The sequence below is a fragment of the Branchiostoma floridae genome, chromosome 4 (assembly GCF_000003815.2).
Source record: "Branchiostoma floridae strain S238N-H82 chromosome 4, Bfl_VNyyK, whole genome shotgun sequence".
Taxonomy (NCBI): Eukaryota; Metazoa; Chordata; class Leptocardii; order Amphioxiformes; family Branchiostomatidae; genus Branchiostoma; species Branchiostoma floridae.
In genome coordinates, this window is record NC_049982.1 from 11,438,222 (window position 1) to 11,461,508 (window position 23,287).

Below are 23,287 nucleotides of genomic sequence, written 5' to 3' on the forward strand. Positions count from 1 at the left end.
AACTTGGTACAAGTGACTATAACCTCTACTCACTTCGCTTTTGTTGTCTTTTTGGCCCGGTAAGACCCGAAACGCCCGCCGACATAGTGTGTCCATTTTGCAATTGGCGAACCCTGTTCGTCTGATTTTTTTTCAGGTCTGTTTATTTCAGATTGGTTCAAGAAGAAAAAAAATGTTTTGCACCCGTATGATGTACTGGTCGCAACATCTAACTGTTGGTATACCATACTATGTGTTTGTAGTCCTATGTTCAACCTTCCTGGCCACATTGATTTCATACTAAAGCCAACTTTTTTTTTTGGCCAAACTTTTTTTTTATTCGCTCGCTCGCATCAATTTTGGAGTTCCCAGAGGATGTCATCCATATAATCAAATCAACATGGCCTTACGTTTAACGGACTTCTTCCCGGCGACATATATGTACTCCCAGCCGCTAAGTTGAAAGACCCTTCCTTATTGACTTTACCCGAGCTGAAAAATCAAGTCATCGCTTCCGCTAAGTGTCGGGCACATATTGGTTCCCCCTAAATTCAATTAGCCACGATGAACAGCTGCAGGTGAACCGCTTACGTCATGTGCGGAAACTCCATAACCATATATGGTGCAACGGACGCACGCGGAACGTGACCATATATGGTGACACGCGCGAAACCCGGGAAGTCGGTAAAATATACGTAGATACCCCGCCAAATTGGCGTCTAAATCATCTTTAAGTGATTTTGTGCCAAAAATGATAACGGGGTCCTTTTAGTAAATATCTCATGCTCTATCATACCAAATTTCGGATCCCTTGGGCTTGATACCTGGGCACGGCAGGCACAATTATACAGTTCAGTCAGAACACCACCTAAAACATCCATAAAATCATTTCAAAGGTATCTATCAAAAAAACAGAAAAAAAACCGGTCTGGGTATTGGCCCACTCTACCTTTGTGCCAAATTTCAGGTCATTCGGTGCAGGAACGACGGAGAGGAATCACTTTAACGATCGCGACAGGAGAAAGAAAGAAGAAAGAAGAAACAATATGAAAACAATATTTTCACTCCCTAGCGTACCTACGGTAATAAATAAATAAAATTTTCACTTCACCATATCATAGGTATGGTAAGGAGTGAAAATATTTTTCTTCTTTCTTCTTCTTCTCCTGTCGCGATCTTTGTATGGATTCCTCTCCGTCGCTCCTGCGCCGAATGACCTGAAATTCGGCACAATGATGGTAGAGTGGGCCAATAACGACCCGCTTTTTTTAGATGCCTTTAAAATGATTTTATATAAGTTTTTAGGTCATTTTCAGACCAAACACCTAAATTTTTGCCTCCCGTGCCCAGGTATTAAGTCCAAGGGACCCGACATTTGGTATGATAGTGCATAAGATATTTACTAAAAGGACTCCTTATTCTTTTGGGCTAAAAATAGCTTTAAAATGATATGGCGGGGTTTCTATGTCTATTATCAACCCCCGTCGCAGTTGCAGCGTTTCACCATATATGGTAAATGACCGTCTGGACGTTGCCCTCGCTAACGTATGTGGGTCAGCTGTAGCTGTGCATCATCGCTGACCAGACCCTCTGGTCGACAGACTTATCATTAACTTATAGTTTTGTCACGTTTACGCGCGTTCGCAGCTGTATTTGTATGTTCCCGTTGTCTGAATTCTATGTGGTTTGGCAGGTCCTTTGTACTGATGTTGACGATGATGCACGTGAATTTTTTTTGCGGCAGGTGGTTTTATTATGGATTTTATAAAAATAACACCCCTACAATTTGTTCGTCTTGCGGTGTTTTGGTCCAGATCCTCTGTATGTGGGTCATGGTGTCATTGGAATTTGTCAAGCAGATGCGTGGTGTTACCTGATCGTCAAAGTTATTCGCGTTCGCATCTGCATCTGTATGTTCCCGTTGTCGCATACGTACGTTGTTTGGCAGGTCATCTGCACTGAGTTTGACGATGATGCACGTTGTTTGTTTTTTGCGGCTGCTGGTTTTATTATGGATTTTATAAAAATATCACCCCTACAATTTGTTCGTCTTGCGGTGTTTTGGTCCAGGGCCGCTTTGTTTGAGCCTTGCCATGATGAAATATTGCAAGCAGATGCGTGGTTTTATATGACCGTCAAAGTTATTCGCGTTCGCATCTGTATTTGCATGTTCCCGTTGTCGCATACGTACGTTGTTTGGCAGGTCATTTGTACTGAGGTTGACGATGATGCACGTTTTTTTTTTCGCGGCTGATGGTTTTATTATGGATGTATAAAAATATCACCCCTACTATTTGTTCGTCTTGCGGTGTTTTGGTCCAGGGCCGCTTTGTTTGAGCCTTGCCATGATTAAATATTGCAAGCAGATGCGTGGTTTTGTATGATCGTCAAAGTTATTGGCGTTCGCATCTGTATTTGCATGTTCCCGTTGTCGCATACGTTCGTTGTTTGGCAGGTCATCCGTACTGAGGTTGACAATGATGCACGTTGTTTTTTTTCACGGGTGCTGGTTTTATTATGGATGTATAAAAATATCACCCCTACAATTTGTTGGTCTTGCGGTGTTTTGGCCAGCTGAGGTTGACGATGATGCACGTTGTTTTTTTTCGCGGCTGCTGGTTTTATTTTGGATGTATAAAAATATCACCCCTACAAGTTGTTCGTCTTGCGGTGTTTTGGTTCAGGGCCGCTTTGTTTGAGCCTTGCCATGATGAAATATTGCAAGCAAATGCGTGGTTTTATATGATCGTCAAAGTTATTCGCGTTCGCTACTGTATCTGTATGTTCCCGTTGTCGCATACGTACGTTGTTTGTTAGGTCATTTGTACTGAGGTTGACGACGATGGCCTCTATTTCGCGGCTGCTGGTTTTATTATAGATGTATAAAAATATCACCCCTACAATTTGTTCGTCTTGCGGTCTTTTGGCCAGCTGTGATCAGCTGCGACCAGCTGCGACCAGCTGGTCATGATATGTTTATAACTAAGTAGCTGCGGGCCAATCGCCATTTACGGTTTAAAGGAACATGGTTGGTAATTACTTTTATTATGATAATGCTGTCTTCATATATACTTGTACTTTCAGTCTCTTCTCCAATCTCCTTTACAGCGCGACTGTGAGTCGACCTTTCGGTCTTTTGTGTGAAGCGGAATTCCGTGTGCTGTTCAATATTACTGTTTGGCTGTCACTGCTGTTGATGGTACGTAACTGATTTTTCCTGCACTATACTGTTTTCCCCTTGCTCCGGCATTGTGCTTTTCGTATTTAGATTCGGATGAATTGCGTAGTTGGTAGTCATATGCTTTTATCGTTAGAGCGTGTAAAGTCGTTGGAAAGGTGCCGCAACATCTTACAATTCGCGTTGCTCAATAGGTATTGTTTGCTCTCTACGTTTTAATGGGGACGTGGATGTGCGTTCTCATAGATCCACCAATTAGATTGGAGGAGACACGTAATGTGGTGTTAGCATCGATCATTGTGTGCACTTGACACCGTATGTTTAGTGAATATTCACAACTGGATATCCGTAAACCTTTGTCATGTTCAGGACCGGGAGAGTAGCGAACAGTAATAGAACGCTAAACCTGGATTAACATGATACAATTCAGAGTCGTCTCGTGGTGTATTGGCCCAATTCAGCGTTATTTAGGCTTAGCGGTATTTCACTAGTTGATGATGTTCAAAAGCGTAACATGTTGATCATGTACAAATGAAGACATAAATACATTAAAAACGAGATCAATACAAGCATCAGATGTCAATTATCCACAAAACGCACTACATGTTTACACAACAAACAAAGCCGTTGACCAACGTTAACACAAATAACAATATGCTAAAACAACTAGGAACAACAGTATACAACATCAAATGTCGTGACTAGGGCTGGGTACCGGTACAGAAAATTCAGGTCCAGGTCCGGTTCAGGTCCAGAGGATCAGGTCCAGGTCCGGACCTGAACCTGGACCTGATTCAGTATGACTCATACCAATTGTCCATTTCACTACAAAGAAATCTGTTTGGCGGAGTATTAGACTTACACTGGAGTTTTAAAATCCTACAACGCTAACTGCACCTGACGATTGACTGTAAACCTTGGTAGAAATTACTATAAACTCTACTCTACTTCACTCTTGTCATTTTCTTCCAACTGCAAGCGCCAAAACGTGTGAATGCCTGATCAAATAATATGTTAATTTTCTAATCGGTCCAACATCCGGTCCACCTAATTTTTTCAGGTCCGGTTTTTCTGGACCGGTCCAATAAGAAAAACCGGTTTTGTACCGGTACGCTGTACCGATACCCAGCCCTAGTCGTGACCATTGCAAGGACAACCCAGCCAGCGACATCAACCTTGCACCATCCACAAAACCTTCAAACACCGGTGGCCTAAGGTATGAAGTAAATGTAGCCAAACACGCAAAAGTTATGATAACTGTCAACTTAGACGTTACAGACGGATTAACCAACGGAACAACAGGCATAGTACAGGAGATCATAACAAAGCAAAACAACCCACATGTCATCCTAATCAAATTTGATGACCAAAGGGTGGGAAGGAAGGCCATAGCAAACTCAGAATATAAGGACATGTATCCAAACACGGTTCCAATCTATCGTCATGACGCAACCTTCCCAGTCAAAAAGGGAAAAACGCACCTACAGATCACACGCACGGCCTTCCCGATTACGCTTTGCTGGGCATCCACGATTCACAAAACACAAGGAAGAACACTTAGCCAGATTGTAGTCAGCATGTCCGATAAACCAAAATATATGCCGGGCCAAGCATACGTTGCATTCAGTAGGGTCAAGAGACTGCAAGACTTGTACATTCTAGACTTCGACCCAAAACATATCAAATGCAGCCAAGACGTCATTGCAGAAAGGGAACGCTTACAAAGCCAAACAATTCCTATGCATATCACAGAACAACCACAACCAACAGACAACGTACTGACATTTTTGAACATAAGGTCCTATAACAAACATATAGAGGACGCTAAAGCAACGCCAATCCTAACAAATTCTTCTATCATATGCCTAGCCGAAACATTCCTATCACCAACATACACCATAACGAACCACAACAATATTGCACCACATCTATCAAATATCGTACGGCACGAACGCACACAAAGCGGCCCTACTACAAAGGGTGGACTACTGATAATGACAAGACATCCAATGACACGAAACACCAACACACCGACATTAAAAACGCTAGAATACATGTCGGTGTTGATAAAAATAAACACCACCACAATTCAAGTATACTTAGTCTACTGTCCACCACCTGTTAACATCAAGGAACTAGCAACAGACATACAAGCTATGTTGAAAGGCAACAAAGGCGACACACCTACCATCATTTGCGGAGACTTTAACGTAGACTTGCTCAAATGCAACAAGAACAATCAATTATTGCAAGAAATGGCAAAATATGGTTTCACGCAAGTCGTCAAAACTGCCACCACGGACTACACATCATTACTAGACCACATATACGTAAACAAAGGAATCAATGCAACAACCACCGTATCAGATTGTTATATTTCAGCCATACCATAGGTATGGTGAAATATATTGTATTCGTAATGTTTCTTTCTTTCTTTCTTTCTCCTGTCAAATCTTCAAATCGAATCAACTCCGCCATTTTTTAACCGATTGACTTGAAATTTGGCACAAAGGTAGAGTAAGCCAATACCCCCAGGTGTTTTTTTCATTTTTTCATATCTGCCTTTAAAATGATTTTATTGAGGTTTTTGTAAATTTTTATGTATATTTCGGGCTCCTGTACCCTGGTATTACAGCCGAATGACATGAAATTTGGTACAGAGGTGCCTTGATCATATGGTCACCTAGATTCAATAACAGTTTTGGCATACGGTACAATTAAATGCTTAATTTTGGCCATTTTTTTTACCAAAAAAGGACATTTTTGGCTCCTGTAGCCTCGTTTTACAACCAAATGATCTGAAATTTGGTATAAAAGTGCCCTTCAATTATGTGCACATAAATTCAATAAAAGTTTTCCCATACGATACAACAAAATGCTTAATTTTGCGATTTTTGGCCATTTTTTGACCAAAAAAGGACATTTTTGGCTCCTGTAGCCTCGTTTTACAACCAAATGATCTGAAATTTGGTCTAAAAGTGCCCTTCAATTATGTGCACATAAATTTAGTAAAAGTTTTCCCATACGGTACAACAAAATACTTAATTTTGCGATTTTTGGCCATTTTTTTTACCAAAAAAGGACATTTTTGGCTCCTGTAGCCTCGTTTTACAACCATATGATCTGAAATTTGGTATAAAAGTGCCCTTCAATTATGTGCACATAAATTCAATAAAAGTTTTCCCATACGGTACAAGAAAATGCTTAATTTTGCGATTTTATGGCCATCTTTTGACAAAATTTGGACATTTTTGGCTCCTGTTCCCTCGATTTACAACCTAATGACCCGTAAATTAAGACTTGTGCTGGAGGCAACCATAGTCCCCGACCCTCCTGATGAGGGTGGGACTAGGTGAGGTGAGGTGAGGACCCGTAAATTGGTAAAGGGGTGCTCTAGATATCTATTCAAATGACCCATGTATAATTTTTCGCATGGACCACTTTAAAATGATATATTTGGGATTTTTTTGGTCATTTTCCAATGGCCAAAGGGGTCAACGACCTCAAGGCCTATTGTTGCATGAGGGAGATGGCTGAAATATGCTGTATTTGCTCTCAAGCAAATGTCGGCCTTTCTAGTTACTATTCAGACCATGACATCATACAAGTCAACCTTCAAGTTTAAGGACAACGTCACGCCCAATGCAGAGCACGCAAAAACAGACATCAACACCAACAACAGCAGAAACATCGTGCTGCCGGACAACCAACGAAAAGTCACAGAACAAACCCCATCAAAACACACAGCGAGTCCGCCACCATGCTGATTATGAACAACAATACCAGACTACGTACACCACACAGCATTGACCAAGGTACGTACCTGATTCCGCTACGTTAACTCCCTTCACACGACTATAATAATGAACCATGATTAAATAAAGTAGACTATAAGGACACAACACGCACAAAAGAAGACATAACAACCAACAAATACCAGACCGACGTCGCAGACTATGTTACCTACGGTCACTTGTTGAATTTTAAGACGGAGCCAATATGCGCGCGGCATTTAGCAGATGCGATGACCTGATTGGTCAGTTCGGGTACGTAGCCAACTTCATGAGGAAGGGTCTTTCAAATTAGCAGCCTTATGCCGCACGGAGTACAGTACAGGCCGTCAGGGAAGAAATCCGTCAAAAATAAGTGAAAAATTGTACAGTTTATCTTAAAATTGGCAACAAGACACAAACGAAGTAACAAATTTATAGTCGTTATTGTGTAGTTTTTGCTTGATTTACGCAAGTTTAGCTAGTTACCCAAGTTTAGATCTAGCGATGCATTTTTGAGTACTAGTATTTTAGGGCGTGCAGAATAGCGTGGTAGGTGGGAGAGGAGGGGGCGTTACTGGCACACGTATGCATGCGCAGACATTTCATCACAATATGGAACTAGAGTTCCACGAACACATACCTTTGCCAAATAAACCAGGTTTGTTTTGTAGAATCATGTCTGTAGACAAATGCGTTACTCATTTCATTTCATTTCAAGATTATATGCTTGGAGTTGGTTTATAAAATTTCGGCATTGATTATGCAAATTAGATCCCAAGTTACAATTAATTGATATCAGCATACCAAAATTATCCAGCATACCCATTATCGAACTTGACCTTTGTTTTCCCGACCCCTACCCACCCACCAAATATCATCAGGATCCATCCAAGGCTTCTTGAGTTATGCTGTTCACACACACACACACAAACACACAAACACGCCCAAAACATAACCCTAGCCATTCTGGCAAAGGTAAAAATCCGTTGTTCCCTTCTGGAGTTATGGAAAAGTCCTTTCACCAACAAATCCTACCTATTTTGCTAACTGGTTGGTATGGTCCGGCGCCAGTCTGGAAACTGATATGTGGGGTCAGGGAGCGTGGGCCTCGGGAACCCGTCAACTGTCAGGCACAGCTGCAGCTGGAATCAACCAAACCAGGCTGGGGGGTTGTAATGCTTCAGAAGTTTTGACAAGAATGCCCCTGCTATCCCTAGCTGCTAGGGGGCCCAAACTTATGTCACTAACTCCTGAGCACAAGAGCTACCTAACACCCAAAATTCGTGACCATACCATGTTTAGAAGATGAGAAAACACGCCCGGAAGTTGCGCTGCAGTACCAAGGGAAGCCGCTAGGGGGCCCATCATCGAACTTGACCTCCGTTTTCCAGATCCCTACCCACCCACCAAATATCATCAGCGTCCGTCGAAGTCTTCTCGAGTTATGCTGTCCACGGACAAAATTTTGCAACTAAACCGGCGCCTGCACTTCCAGGAAAGCCGCTAGGGGGCCCAAACTCGCAGCAGTCACTCTCTGCTTTAAGGGGTCCCTACCACTCAAAAATCACGACCGCAGCAAGTCCAATACGCGAGATATCAAGCATGCAGGGTCCATTGCAGTACCTTAGCAAGCCGCTAGGGGGCCCATTATCGTCTCCCCCTTCTTTCTCCAGACCCCTACCCACCCACCAAATATCAGCCGCATCCGTCGCAGTCTTCTGGAGTTATGCTGCTCACAAACGGGGGGAAAGCACACAACCGGACCGAAAATATAACCTTTGCCAGAATGGCTATTCTGGTAAAGGTAGTAATGTTGGACTGTGCAGTGACTAAGACAGTATTGTATTATCTGTGAAAAGAGTAGAGTAGTCAGTCCTTTCCATACTAATAGTATTTTCAGTGGCAAATCTACTAGTACCAATAACGTTACACTATATTGGGTGTCAGTCTGACAGTGCTAAATTCGTCATTGGCCTGGTACTGGAACTCTACTGTTTCCAAGAAGTCTGACCTATAGACTTTTAAGTGTAATGTAGTTTGCTTAATGAGGTCTGCTTGCAAGAAGATTGATAATGCTTGTGACAACCTTGAATGAGTACATTAACTGCCCCTGCCTTGTGTAAATAAGCTGGAAATCTTCCCATCACAACCACGCCAATGTATGCTGTGGGTACGCAAGAAGCCGTTTCACCCTAGTTTAAACCCCAAACGCGCGGGTGAAAGGAACTCTGGGTATAAATATATCAAGGTTGAAGGCCAGAAAATCAACATTTCGCCATTTTGGAGGCGCCACTGCGTTCCGGACATTGTTACACAGATCGAAACAATGGTAGAGATGAGACTGTTTACGCCTGAGGGCCTTCAACTTTAACATATAAGTCATATTACCTTTCATCCGCGCGGGCGTGGTAACTAGTGTGAAAAGGCTTATACCAAGGAGGTTAAAAATAACATGATCATGTAATATTAAATGTACTGATATTTGTGGATTGAAAATAACCTCCTTGCTTATACCAAAGTTTAGGGTCGCATATCGTGTTGCATCTGTAGAAAAAAATACGACATAATTTCCCTTTGTGAAATAAATGCAAACATACAGCGTCTTCATACCGCACTGGACCAACGTGTGACCGATGTATTGCGTATTCGTAACGTTTTGGTCACCTAACTTCGTACGAACGTGTTTTGTGTATGTCCAAAATTGTCGGACGTACTGGGCGTATGTTTTCGTATGCCTGCGTACTTGAAACTTTCACAAAACAATTCAGATGCATTCGAGGTGCGTATTGTGCGTACGATCGCGCATGGAAAAAATTAACCGAAATGTCAATACGGAACTCACGCGGCTTGAAAATATACGCACGTGTGAACTCCCCTTTGGCCTACGTCACATTTCCTACCCTGGGCCCGGCCGGGCTGTTTGCGGAAACGAAAAATCTAAGTTTATGCCAATAAATATGCGCAAGGCATGCTGTTGAATTATTTTGGTCCGTTTTGTGTTTTTGTTGTGTTTCATGCCGTTTTTTCGTTCCCCAAACTTGCCCGGCCGGGCCCCTTTGTAGAAATGTGACGTTAGCCTTAATGTGTGAATCACTAGCATGTTGTGTGCGTGTTGTAATCAAGAAATAAAATCTAAAAGTATGATTACAGTACGTACAGTACTAGTCATTCTGACATGGGATGATTTTTTTTTCGAATTCAATTTTGGAGCATTCCATTTTTGCATAAAGGAGCAGGGTGGAGTGAATATTGTTGAATTTGCTCATAAGCAAATACAGGCCTTTCTAGTTATAAACTCCTTCGTACTGTATTTCCTTTTAAAATTTGTATGTTGAGAGAAATAACATTAGCTAGGCATGGCATTGCTGCTACATTGTGGTTGTAATACCACGTCTATGTGTATTGGGTGTACACAAGGATGTACACAAGGATGTATACCTTAGATTTGACAACCAATACCAAATACACAAACCGACAATTGTTGTCAACTTAAAATATGAAACTTCTTTCTTCATTCATTAAATGAGGATGACTTACAACAGGCTCATTGAGTATCATATATGTATAGAAGAAATTGTTGTACTTGGCTTTAGCCTGTGTTTATCCCATCTCTCACTGGCTGGGGTTTATGACCCCCTTTTAGTCAGGATACACTTGAGTTCTCCTTGGAATAGAAAGACTAACGTTATACATATGAAAATAGTCTGCTCACCTGCACACAAAGCGTACTTGCCTCCGTAGTTTGCCCCTTGCACGCCCCATTGACTAGTATCAAGGTCCACACCCCAGGCGCTGTCGTCATTTTGCCAGTTTCGGTGGTACACGAAAATGTCGTCAAGAGGTTGGCAGTTGTGGGCTTGGCTGGTTCCACACAGGGATTGAGACAGAACGGCTAGTGTACGACAACTTATATCGGAACCGTCAATACGGACGCATTCCGATGACCAGTAGTTGTAGCACCCACCATAGCCTGTATAGTAGCACGGAATCCTCATCCCGGCATTCTCACAGGCGGCCTTGACGTTGGTATTGGTCATATTTCCTGTGACACGAACTTTGTAGAAATCAGTCGCTTGTACGTTGCCTAGATGCCCTAGGGTAGAAGAGAAGAAGCGACATTTTATTTCTACAATTCAAAATACTGTAACCAGAGAAGACGGTCAGACAGACATGCTTAGTATAATCTTCTACCGGCTATCCGAGGCTTGAAACGCACCAGGAATTTGTCCTGACATAGCATAGGTCGTGTCAACTTCACGTGCACATTGTTTCTCGCTTCATATTTAGAATTATTTCATATTTGGTACACACGAATCCATATTTGGCAGATGGTGTGTACGCCTTTCCAAAGAATTCCCGCCAATTTTGTGAATACGTATACCTTGCACATGCCCACTGGCACATGTCTGAAAGTCATCAGCAAAAAAGTTAGACTTTCATTTTTTTTCAATAATCAAAATCACCACACAGAGTACCTTCATTAGTTTTCAAAACGTGCTGAACAAATTTTGGTATTGCGTTATGATATTTTAAAGAGAAGCTTGGGCGCCGGTACAATGCACATGCATGCACTTGTTTACAATATAGACAATGGAAGGTAATAAATTTAGATAAAATCCGGGGCTTACTCTCAAAAGTTTCGAAAGTTATATCCACCATTCTTCCTCTGTCATTCAGGTAGACATGAGATTTAAATTTTCTGTCATATTGCATCTCTTAATTCTTAGGACGCCATTCATGATTAAAACAAATCCACTGGGTTCTATCCGTTTGACCTAAATATCCGCAGCGTTTCAGTTCCTTGAAAAGTCATAGTAAGGTCTCATTCCTGCATTTCATCGTTACTTTGAAAACAGTGATTAGATACTTTCTGGTCCTTATCAGACTGCATACATACCCAGGGTCACAGAGAGAGAGTTATCGGTGACAGAGATATGAGTATCCACAATAATCAAGTATTTCTTTTACACGCTGTAACAACGTTCTTCTCCGACCATTTCTAACGGAGTACGGAGTTGTGCTATACCAAAAGTGCGTCTACTTGTAATGGATGCCTTGTAAAATCCATTTGTGATGACAATTCGCAATTCCGGACAACTTGCGGCAGAAACCATGTCAGGTCCATCTCGCGAGGAGATTCCGAAAAAAATCCGCATGGAATCCAAAGCGGATGACAAATAAATCCGTGTCAGCTAATGCCGGTACGGATAGAACCGTTTTTTTTATCGTGAACGGGGCCTAAGTTGATAATTTTACGACTCAGAACAACTGTAGCCTAAAGACTAAAATATCAATATGTTGTCACTGGTGTTCCTGTGTGTAGCGATAATTCAAGGAACAATAGCCGGAAGCCAACCAACAATACTGAGTACTATGAAGCCAAGGTAGGAAGGGAAGGGCTAGCAACCCCTCCCTGTAAAAATATATTTTACTACATAAACGCAAAGAAACTCGCCACCACTAGGCACTTCAGGGTCTGAACGATGAGACCGAAATATAAAGACACAGATATTAAGCTCAAACCAATGTGCCTACCAACCTTGAGCTTTTACAATATGCTAAATACTTCGGACGAACCTGACAATCCATAGAAGAGTGGAAGACTAGACAAGAGACATCCCAGTATGTCCAATGGGAATCCTCGTCAGATTTTCCGATGTCTCACAAGCTCCAAGGCTTATTTCACCCTCAAGCAGAAGTAAGTTCACCAAAGTAACAACAACCCATCCTCCTACGCAGGGACATCCAACAGCCAAACTGCCTGTCTGGATGTGCCCTGCTCTTTCAACCGTCACTCTTAGTTCCTGTGGTCACCCAATCAGAGAATGGGCTTTCCGTTTTAAAAGCTGTCTCGCATGTATAAGGGTTACCTCATTAATATTTATAAGCAGGGCGGTCAGGAACTAAGAGTGGCGGTTGAAAGAGCAGGGCACATCGAGACAGGCAGTTTGGCTGTTGGATGTCCCTGCGTAGGAGGATGCAACAACCATGCTTGTGAAACCACCCCCACCTGGTCGTTTCTTCATCAAAGACATTTTTTTATATCATCGACATCACTTTCGTTGCAAGTTAATCACTGGTGAAAGATATTTCGAAAAAGATAAGATAGCAAAATCATAAGCTATATGATTACTCTGCCAATACTCAGTCCTAATATAAGCTATGAAGCACTCACTTTCTACAGAGGCTGGCAAGGCGTTGACTGCCCCGATAAGGAGCAAGAGTTTCCACATTTTACCGTCTCTTGAGTCGATACCAGACAGCTGAAATGTATGAACTTGAATGCGAGGTCTGGTCTGTGGTAGACAATTTATAACCAGTTCCAAGGCCATGTGAATCGCACAGATGGTTGCAGATAAAATCTACTTTGGGCATCAGGTCTTAAGTGTTTGTTCACTTTTATTACAGTGACCCTTCTCCTACATTTGTGGTCCCTCAGTACCACGTTTTAATATCAGATAAATGGACTCATGTTCATTAGAAGCAGGGGATTCCAGAAGCACTCGTGTATCTATGGTACGGACATTCATGCTATCACAATCAAAGCTGTTACCAAACTGCGTATCATGTTTGTTTTGCCCCCATATCCCTATCTTCCAAGTCTCTTCTCTATCGTGTTTGAACTGTTAGGTACGGATGTGTAGCTAATGCCAAAGATTGGCATCAATGTGACTAACACCGGTAGCGGTCTTTTTACATGTTATCAAATCGATAACGCAAATTTGAACGGTGCTTTTGTAACTGCCTACCGACAGAGATGAACTAGATCTTATCTCTTTGTCTATCTATGTTAAAAGCTTCAAGCTAAAAGCGTTGTGCATTTTTGTCACAGATGCATATATAAACTTATCCAAGATAGTTCTTGCTAACTATACACGATGCATAGTCAAATAAACGTGCTCCTCATTGACGTCCTGTACTTTTCACCCTTTCAATTTCAACCGTATCTCAACATCCATCAACAACCATCGACGGGATAGGCTGACTTCAAAGTGTTGAACACCGGTAGCTTCCCTTCTCAACAAATCGATATGACAAATATTTATGAATACACCTGTAGATTCCCATCAACATTTGGGAACGAACTATCCATGTAGAGTTGATGAAAGGATGCAACGTATGATGAAACAACATTGGATTTTCAGTTCCTGTCCGAAATATTCAGGATACAATAAATGCAGGGCCAGTGAAAAATTATGTATTGTTACCTGCATGTATAGTTTCATTAGCATGGGAGTGTGTGGAAGGGACAACGTAATACAATTTGATATTCGTTTATGTTATGTTTACTTGTCTTTGTTGCAAATGTATGGTTATAACACCGTTTCCTCTGTATGTTCTACTCAACTGATGGGTAGTGAGTTTTTGTGTAAATGGAACCTCAATTGAAGAAAATGAAGATGAAGCGTATACATTAATATGGAGGTACTGTTTTTACCTTTGCCAGAATGGAAAGGTTATGTTTGTTATGTAGGCTTTTATGTCTGTCTGTCTGTCTATCTGTCTGTCACCAGCATAACTCGAGAAGCCTTAGATGGATCCTGATGATATTTGGTAAGTGGTTAGGTGTCGGGAAAACTATGGTCAAGTTCGATAATGGGCCCCATAGCGGCTTCCTAAGGTACTGCAGTGAAACTTCCATTTTTGATAACTCGTGTTCTGGACATGCTGTGATCGTGTTTCTTGAGTGGTATATAGCCCTTGGAACAGAGAGTATGTGCTGTGGGTAGCAGCTTTTTTTGGAACTGCAGGCGCCGGTTTCCTTTCAAACATTGCACTAGAATAACTTGAAAACGTGTTGACGGATCGTCATGATTTTTGGTATATGGATGGCCTAAGTGATTACTTACACTATATAATGATAATTATGCAAATCAACATCTAATTTGCATAATTAATGAGGAAAGTTTATAAATCCACTGCATCTAATGATAGGACTGTGCTATTGTAGGTGTGAGGTGGAAGATGACGTAATCGGAGATTGGGTCCAAATTGATCCCTCTGGATATGGATGGGAAGTTTAATTTGGCCCGAGTCCAAAGTGACATAAGCAGGAACATGTAGAATTAACGAGAAATTCACAATAATGAATAAAACAAGAAATATAGAAAAAAAACTATAAAATGGTCAGGTAATAATCCTTGATTTCTTGTTTACACTGTGACACTGATACACATGGCTCCCAATTAGACCTCAAAGATGTATCTTTAAGTTAGTTTTTCATCTGTCAAAGTACGATCAAAGTTTGTAATGTTGTTCAGCAGTGACACCTAGAGTCTTGGCCAGGTACTGATGTGTCTGCCTCTCTCCTTTCCTTCCAGGACGGTAGGTTTGGAACTGATCACCTGCCACCACAGGAGATGATGCAAAGGGCGCGTCTCTGAACACGTTCCATACTTGCAGACTGCTCTTCATTCCATTACAGAGCATGGCCATACTCGAGGTGGGATAAGTGACAAGTAAACCTCTACCAGGTCGAGAACGCTCATACATTGCTTGGCCAACACTCGCAGGTAGTGTAAATGTGAAAAGAACAAGAGTGAACAGCTGGTATCTCACTGGAACTGTCCGAGAGACTTGCACAGCGCTCGACGAATTTCATCGATAAAAAAGAATCTTTTCCCCCTTTGTGTGTTTTGTTGTCTTTTTAGTCATAGTTATATGTTTTTCACGATATTCCCAAAATAAAGTCGAGGGTACCACAAATCCAATTTAGGACGAATTGAACTCGCCACCTTGCCGCAGCTTCAGTGAAATACCCGCTTAAGTTAGATTTTGGTCAGTGTATTATGGTTTAGTTCCATACCCCTGATGCTAGTTTGCTTATTTTGAGTTTGTAACTCCGTACGTGACGTCATCAGCGCCGCATGTTCTCAGTCAATAAGAATAATCAATATGTAGCTGCTATTTTTCTTTCTTCAAATATTTGCTCGTCCTATACTCGTCCCATGTTTGATATTTGATACATATATCTAAATCTGTATTTATATAGCCGGTATAACCGCCCTTCGGCGTAACACACCAGCCAACTGTGTTTCCTCTATCATTGAGCAGAATCTATGGCATGTCAAAGGTCGCTTTAAAGTTTTAAGACGCCCCAAGTGCCACAAGATGATTGTTTGTTATCTCCACGAAAAAAGGAGATATAGTTTTGGGTGTGTCTGTGTGTCTGTCTGTCTGTGTGTTTGTGTTTCCGGATATTTGTGGTCAGCATAACTCAAGAACCTCTTGATGGATTACCATGATATTTGGTATGTGGGTAGGTGTTGGAAAGATGAAGGTCAAGGTCAATTTTGGGCCCTCTGGTATGTGACCTTGGTACTGCAGAAGATATTCCGTTTTTGTATCTTTTGACATGGATTTCTGCTATGGTCTTGATTTTTTTGTGGCAGATAGCTTGTGATGAAAGGAATGGGTGGTATATGTTTAGGTCGCCCAGGTTACTCTGGAACTGCAGGGGCGTTTTCCACAAAATGTTCCAAGGAGGATAACTGGACAAGGGAACAACAAATTTAGTCATATTTGGTATGTAGGTAGCTTTGACAGAGATGTACATAATCAACTGACACTTAATTTGCATAATTAATGAGGGAAATCTATATTTGTAGTGTTTGCCATTGTGGGACTCAAATACCTGTCATATAAGTAGTTTGTGGCTGGTGGAACATTAACAGATATCAATCATGCAAATATGTCCCTAATTTGAATAATTAATGTAAAAGTGCTATAATTCTTCTAAATGGTAAATGATTGCACAATCTACATTTCGACCAGTGTAAGTTATCTAAATGTGTACATAACCAAGCATAGATTATGTGAATGTAGAAATCATTTACATAATCAGACTATTTCATGGAGGTATGAGGTCTCCGAGCTCTTGTTTGGACATGTTTCAACGTATTGTTGTTCATACACACATATTAAACGTCGTTGCATGTAGATGAAGCACATCTTATTATTTTGACCCAATATTATTATTGGCTTGTCCGTTTGTTTATCTGTATCTTTATCTGTCTGTCTTTTCATCTGTGCCCTTCTCTCCAAAAATGAAGTTCTGTACGATTATCAAAGTATACTATTTAGGCAATACGATATCAAACGTATTTTTCAACAACCCAACAACATCTCATACACGGTGGGTGAGGGTTTCTTTTGTAATCTTACATTTATTCCATCATCAATACTGAGCACCAAGTGCCAGCAGACTGGCCCCTTCATGTTCACCCTGTGATGACGTCGTTGATGTTGCTGCCATCGGTAACTTTAGGGACATCGGTGACTTCGTAACCGTCTGTGATGTCAGTAACGGGGACGTCAGTGACGTCAGTGCCACCCGAAACGTCTGTAACGTCAGGGCGGTCCGTGCCGTCGGTGACTTTCGGGACGTCGGTGGCACCGGGGGCGTCGGGGATGTCTGTTACGTCGATGACGTCTGTTGCGCCGGTGACGTCAGTGACTTTGGGAACGTCGGTGACGCTGGGGGCACTGGAGGGGTCCACTGAAACGAAAACAATAATATCGTGTGCTACTTTGATTATTGATGAAAAGCGGTCTGTAGGCTGCTGTAAGTAACGTCATTTCCTTGGAACCTAAAATTTACCCGTTAACTAATTAGGTGCAAGGCTCTCTGTGTCATTTGGCACCATCTTTATGGCAAAAGGTTTATAAGTTACTAACTGTTGACCCGCAACCGGTAATGGCTCGATTGCTTAGCGTTTGCCTTGACATTCCAAGGAAGGTATCGTGGAAATAGAAATAAATAGAAAATGTAAGTAAATGATCAAATTAGTACTGAAACCAAGACATGGTTTTGATATACAGGTAAAGACCTTGACGAAAGAAAAGGCACGATTGTTAAATTATTCTTTTTCTCACTCGCAGTGTATTGTGATGATGTCATTTACTGGGTTATTGGTGACATACATGTGCTTGTAGGTCATATTGGCTCTAGGGTGTTTGGATATGTTATCATGATCGGCTTTGTGAGGCGGATCCGGAATTCTCACTGTCATGTACGATGCATTTTATCCAACTGCAATGTTGTACATGTTCCTAACATCCAAAGCTTTTTCTTTTTTCTTTCTATTGCCCAACACGAAAGAAACAATTAGTATACATGCATGTGCATGAAATTGAGGGATAAGAAATATCCTCATGTCTCTGTGGTTTACATTCGCAGCATTACTAACAAACACAACTTGTTTATGTGCCCAGAGAGACCACTGCCCTCACCTGCGCACAGGGCGATCTTGTCGCGGTGGAAGGACCCGAACAGGTTGGCGCCTGTTTGATAGTCTGTACCGTAGGCGCTGTCTCCGCTCCAGGTGTTGGGGTTGTAGACGAACGTGTCGTCCAGCTGCTCACAGAACCGGGGGATGGTGTGGCCGCACAGGGCGAGGGACAGGGCGGTCGGGGTGTGGCAGGTCAGATGACCACCGTACGCGTCGACGTTGAAGCTGATGCATCCCGACGTCCAGTGCCTGCCATGGTCACAGGTTTCACTCACGTCATAGCAGGGGTAGCTCATCCCCGCCGCCTCGCACGTGGCCTTGACGTTGGTATTGGACATGACGCCCGGAGAGGGAACCTTGAAGAATTCCCAACCATCTACGGTTGCCAGGAACTCTTGCCCTGTATGGAATAGACAGACCGAAATGTTACAGGTGTAGTTTTGAACTTTCATATTTGATTCTCAACATGCAACATCCAGACATATGCAGTGTTCCTTTGTAGACTGGTCGCTATGGCAAGCATACACACAGGTGGATTTTGAAAGAAGGGGGTAGATAGTTTCTATTCATAGACCTTTAGAAATACGATTCTACCCTTTTATAACATTTTGCAGGATTTTTTTTTGGTGTTGTTGTTACGATTCCCTTCCGTCGTCACGGTCCTTAGCCGGACATGAACACGACCTAAACAAAAATTCTGCTTCACCCACCTTGTGACGGGGCTGTCCAGGCCATGATAGCGGCGGTGAAAAGCAGACGTTTCCACATCTCTGCCGTCTGTTGTGTGACTATAACTTAACGCGCTGTGAAGTGTGTGTGAGGCGAATCCGGGGTTTTCACACCAGCATTTATAACGTGTTCCAAGGTCATGGGAACCCCACAGATGTCTGGCCGGTAAGAACGTCATTTTTGCAGTCTGGCACCACTACTATGTGGGATGTCAAAGTGCACCTTTATCAAAACATTATTTGCTTGTTCCCTCGGTGGCTCGATCCAATATCTAATTTGTCATGGGGATTCACCAGACTCATATATTAACCAGAAAATGAACTTAAATACCTTCCCCAAGAGGATTATGTTTTCGGGTGCGTGTGTGTGTGCGCGCGTGTGCGGCGTGCGTGCGTGAGCGCGCGCGTCAACACTTATGATAACTGAGAATGCCTGGGTGTGTTATCTTGATATATAGGCAAGTCTTGATAAAAATAATTAGGTTTTGGACCCACTGGCGGCTTGTTCTGGTACTGCAGCGGAATTTCCGGTTTAGTATCACCTGTTCGGGACAAATAATGGTCACGAGTTTGCGTAAAAGATACATGTACCTGCTTTGTGCACAGGAAGAAGTGACTTAGATTTGAGCCCACTAGCAGCTTCTTTTAGAATTGTAGGGGCGTTTTTGTTGAAATTTTGTAAAAGAAGATGACATAACAAGGGTTTGGTGGATGATTTTAGTACATATGTAACGTTATGATGATAAATATAATTAGACGGTCTAATTTGCATAATCAATGACAAAATTTATTCTAAATGTAAACAATATTTTGTGCCCCAAAATTTATTCTAAATATAAACAATATTTTGTGCCCCAAAAGAATTAATCGAAAATAGCAGTGTAAACAGATCTGAAGTGCTCTTACTCACTATAGTTGTCAACCCTACAAAGGAATGTCATTTTCAAACATGTCACGATAACGGTCAAGACCGCCGCGGTGAAGATCAAGTCATACTACCGTGTTGCCGTTGAACATCCTGCTTGTTTTAAGCCATTGCAAGTAATGAAATAGAAAGAAACTTTTAATGTTGATGTGGTTAAATAGCTTCGAGCTAATATCCTCAAAAGTGTTTCTTTACTCCAATGTCTTCTTGAGAAAAATAAAACTTCCAAAAAAAGTACACCTTGTATATCATCTGCTTTAATTTCCTTGATTGTTCTACAACAAGTGAGTAGTTACCTGTGCGATATCAACACGCTTTAATCTTACACTCTTTACCTAAGAATGTCGGGTTTTCACGTCATCTCCCTGGGCTCCGGTTTCCATTCCATCACCAGTGACAACGATTGTTTATACGTTTGTATGTTATACTAGTGTACAGTGCTTTTCTTAAAAATATTCCGCATAAGAACAGTCAACTATATTGCAATCAGCATCAGAAAGTTTCCTACACTGTCATACAGTCAACAGCACCGTCTTCAATTTTCTCAACTTGATCCACAAGTCTTTCCTCGAGTTGAGCAGCAGTCGGTCTGTGGTCACGAACATCACGCCAGCACTGACACATCAGTCTGTACAGGTCAGCGGAGCATTCTTCAGGCTTCTCCATGCGGACTCCTCGTCTCAGCATGTTCACCATCTGACAGCAGTCCGGTCGGAAAGGCCCAGGGTAGCGCGGCTCCTCTCCTAGACTGGCAATCTCCCACAACATGACACCAAACGACCACACGTCACTCTGACAGGTGTACACCCCATACCGGAGAGACTCCAGCGCCATCCACTTCAGCGGGAGTAACTCGTCTCGCCCGTGGTGATTGGTGCGCTCGTACACAGTGTTGGTGTATACGTCTCGGGCTAAACCGAAGTCTGCCAGCTTCGCGACAATTCCGTTCGTGATGACTACGTTCCGGGCGGCCACGTCGCGATGGACAATCCTGACTCTCTCCAACTCCTGTAGAGCCTTAGCCACATCGACGGCGATGCGGAGCAAAGTTGCCCAGTCCACTGCGTCCATGTCGTCTCGAAGTCTGCAGCTGGCCAGGTACGTCTGAAGGTCTCCATGAGGGGCAAATTCTAGCACTATCCTCTTGGGGTCAGACAGGGTAACTACGCCGAGCAACTGGATGATATTTGGGTGCATACGTTTTTCATCTCCCTGTGTGTGTAAAGATTCGTCGAAAAGATGGACCAGTGTGTTCATCTCGCGATCGAAGTCCTCATGGACGTGACCTTGGTTGACCTTTATATCAACCGTTTTGACGGCTACCCGTACCGCTTGTTCTCCGGGAAGTTGTAAGGTTCCTTCTACAACATGTCCGAATGTCCCCAGCGTGACCAACTCACCAAGGCTCAGGTGCTTTGGGTCTCGTTCCCATGGTACCAGCGCTTCTGCCAAGTTCGATTCCAGACTAAAATCAACAAGCTGTAGTTCCTCGTGCTTTTTCTGCGCTGACTTCCTGCGTTTCCATATGCACGCAAGTAATATAACCACAGGAGGGATAAAAACGAGGAAGGCCAAAAACATTGTAGTCTTGCGAGACGTGTGAACTAGACTTAATCTTTCCACCTCGCAGTACTCTCCGGTCAGGTCCGACGGACAGAAGCAAGTACCATTGAAAGGGCTACACTCCGCGCCATCTTCACACTCGCATGGTTGTTCGCAGTTTGTTCCGAATTTTCCTGAGGGGCAGGAGATGTCACAGGTAGGGCCTGTCCAACCGGCCTCACATACACACCCCGCCCAACGGTCACAACCAACGTTATGTAGACATTCGCACGGCCTGTCACAGCGCTCCTCGTGAAGACCGGGAGGACATTCCATCACATCTAAGACGTAGTTTCTCTCCAGTGTCTGTCCATCAGATGTGGTGGCTTCACACGTGTACACGCCGTTATTCTCGGGTAGAATCGGGCTGATGGAAAAGTTACGGGAAGTTTGGATAAAAACTTTGGAACTGTTGTTGCGAGATGACCGAAACCACCACCGTCATAGACGAGATATTGACATGGACAGGACGGCATTGTAGGGAAACATTCCCAGTTATATACAGGTTTCCTTTAGGCCGGACGTCAATAGCGACTGCTGGGGTCGGTATATCGCATACCACACCCTTCCAACCAGGGGCACACAGACAGGCTCCGTTGAAGCCGTGACACCGGGCCTCGTTCTTACATGTGCAGTTTTTGTCACAATATGCGCCGTATTTGCCCTGTGGACAACCAGCAAGTTTGACAGTTATTTGGGCTGTAATATTTAAGTTTTCGTGTAGACGTTTACTGATAACGTTCGTTAGTACAATCCTTTGTATAACAGGCGAAGCCGTTTTAATTACGCCAAGGCTGATGAGAAGAAAGAATCTGTATCGTTGGTCATCAATCCACGCAGGATCCAAACCTTTAGAAGCAACAAGTTCGGAAAATACCATAGGTGGCACGAATTGTTGGTACTCAGGACCATCTCTAGTTATAGTTCTGTCAATCAGAATCGCTGACATCTTGTTGTCTCCTCCCACAAAGTACTGCGTCAGATTCATGTAGCCAGAATTGAACAATTTATGAAAAGTTGCTACATCTTGGACATGTTTGAATCCGAGTGTCACATTTACTTCGCAAATGTCGTTTGCCACGCCAAAGTATACTGTACTTTTTGACGCATTTACAATAGTACCCGCGTCGCTAAACTTAAACCCACCGCTTGATGAGGCGTTAAAGAAATAGTCAGTGAACTCTACCAATCTAGGTAGGCCGGAAAACCTTTCAGGGGTTTCACATGTTTTGTTGTAGTGTGGAGGGTATCCAGTCACGTCCAGCACGTGAACAGTCAGGGTCCAGAGTGAGGTGTTTTCTGTGAACTTGCGTCCGCTGCTTATTAATATATGCAGTTGATATGTCGACTGCATTTGGTAATCCAATGACTTAGCGACTTCGACAACACCTTGACTCTCTGCTATCCCAAACCGCTCGTAGTCATTACCATCAAGTATTCTGTATGTCCTTGACAACTGCTGGGAAACTTTGTGACGAGCAACGACTGTTCCTACCGGGGCGTGTTCGGGAACAAACACCGTTGTGTTGAACTACGTCGCTATACCTCCAAGCATGGAGAACAAAGCAAGGCTGAGTTGAAAACACAACATCCTGGAGGTCCGAGGATAAATCCTTTTGGTGTGTGGGTTACTGGGAACCTAAGGGGGTAGATACGAAGATACATCAGTACAGTTCATGCTGCTTACATACAGTAGTATAACGCTAGTTTACCTTTATTCGCGGGGTAACCTTTATCCGTTGTCTTTAACACCTGTGTATTTCGGGATATCAAGTCGACTGACAGTGGTCTCAAACTGCATCATATTTTTAAAAAAAGCAATTTGAAGCCACTGTCCATCTACGTGATATCCCTAAATATCCTGTTTTTAG

General features: G+C 42.7%; 2 protein-coding genes across 2 annotated transcripts in view; both read right to left on the minus strand.

Annotated features, from left to right (window-relative positions):
• Positions 1-17,070: 17,070 nt before the first annotated feature.
• Positions 17,071-19,024, minus strand: LOC118414254. The gene is made up of 3 exons (XM_035818176.1): positions 18,872-19,024; positions 18,163-18,561; positions 17,071-17,428 (listed from the first exon to the last, which is right to left on the minus strand). The coding sequence occupies exons 1-3, from the start codon at positions 18,927-18,929 to the stop codon at positions 17,151-17,153; spliced, it is 735 nt and encodes a 244-aa protein (XP_035674069.1). The 5' UTR covers positions 18,930-19,024; the 3' UTR covers positions 17,071-17,150.
• A 689-nt stretch (positions 19,025-19,713) lies between these two features.
• Positions 19,714-23,287, minus strand: part of LOC118415016 (tyrosine-protein kinase receptor UFO-like) — a 5,356-nt gene continuing 1,782 nt past the window's right edge. Inside the window, exon 2 of the mRNA XM_035819386.1 lies at positions 19,714-23,055. Within this exon, the coding sequence (XP_035675279.1) occupies positions 20,319-21,692 (1,374 nt within the window). The 5' untranslated portion in view covers positions 21,693-23,055 and the 3' untranslated portion in view covers positions 19,714-20,318. The remainder of the gene's footprint in view (positions 23,056-23,287) is intronic.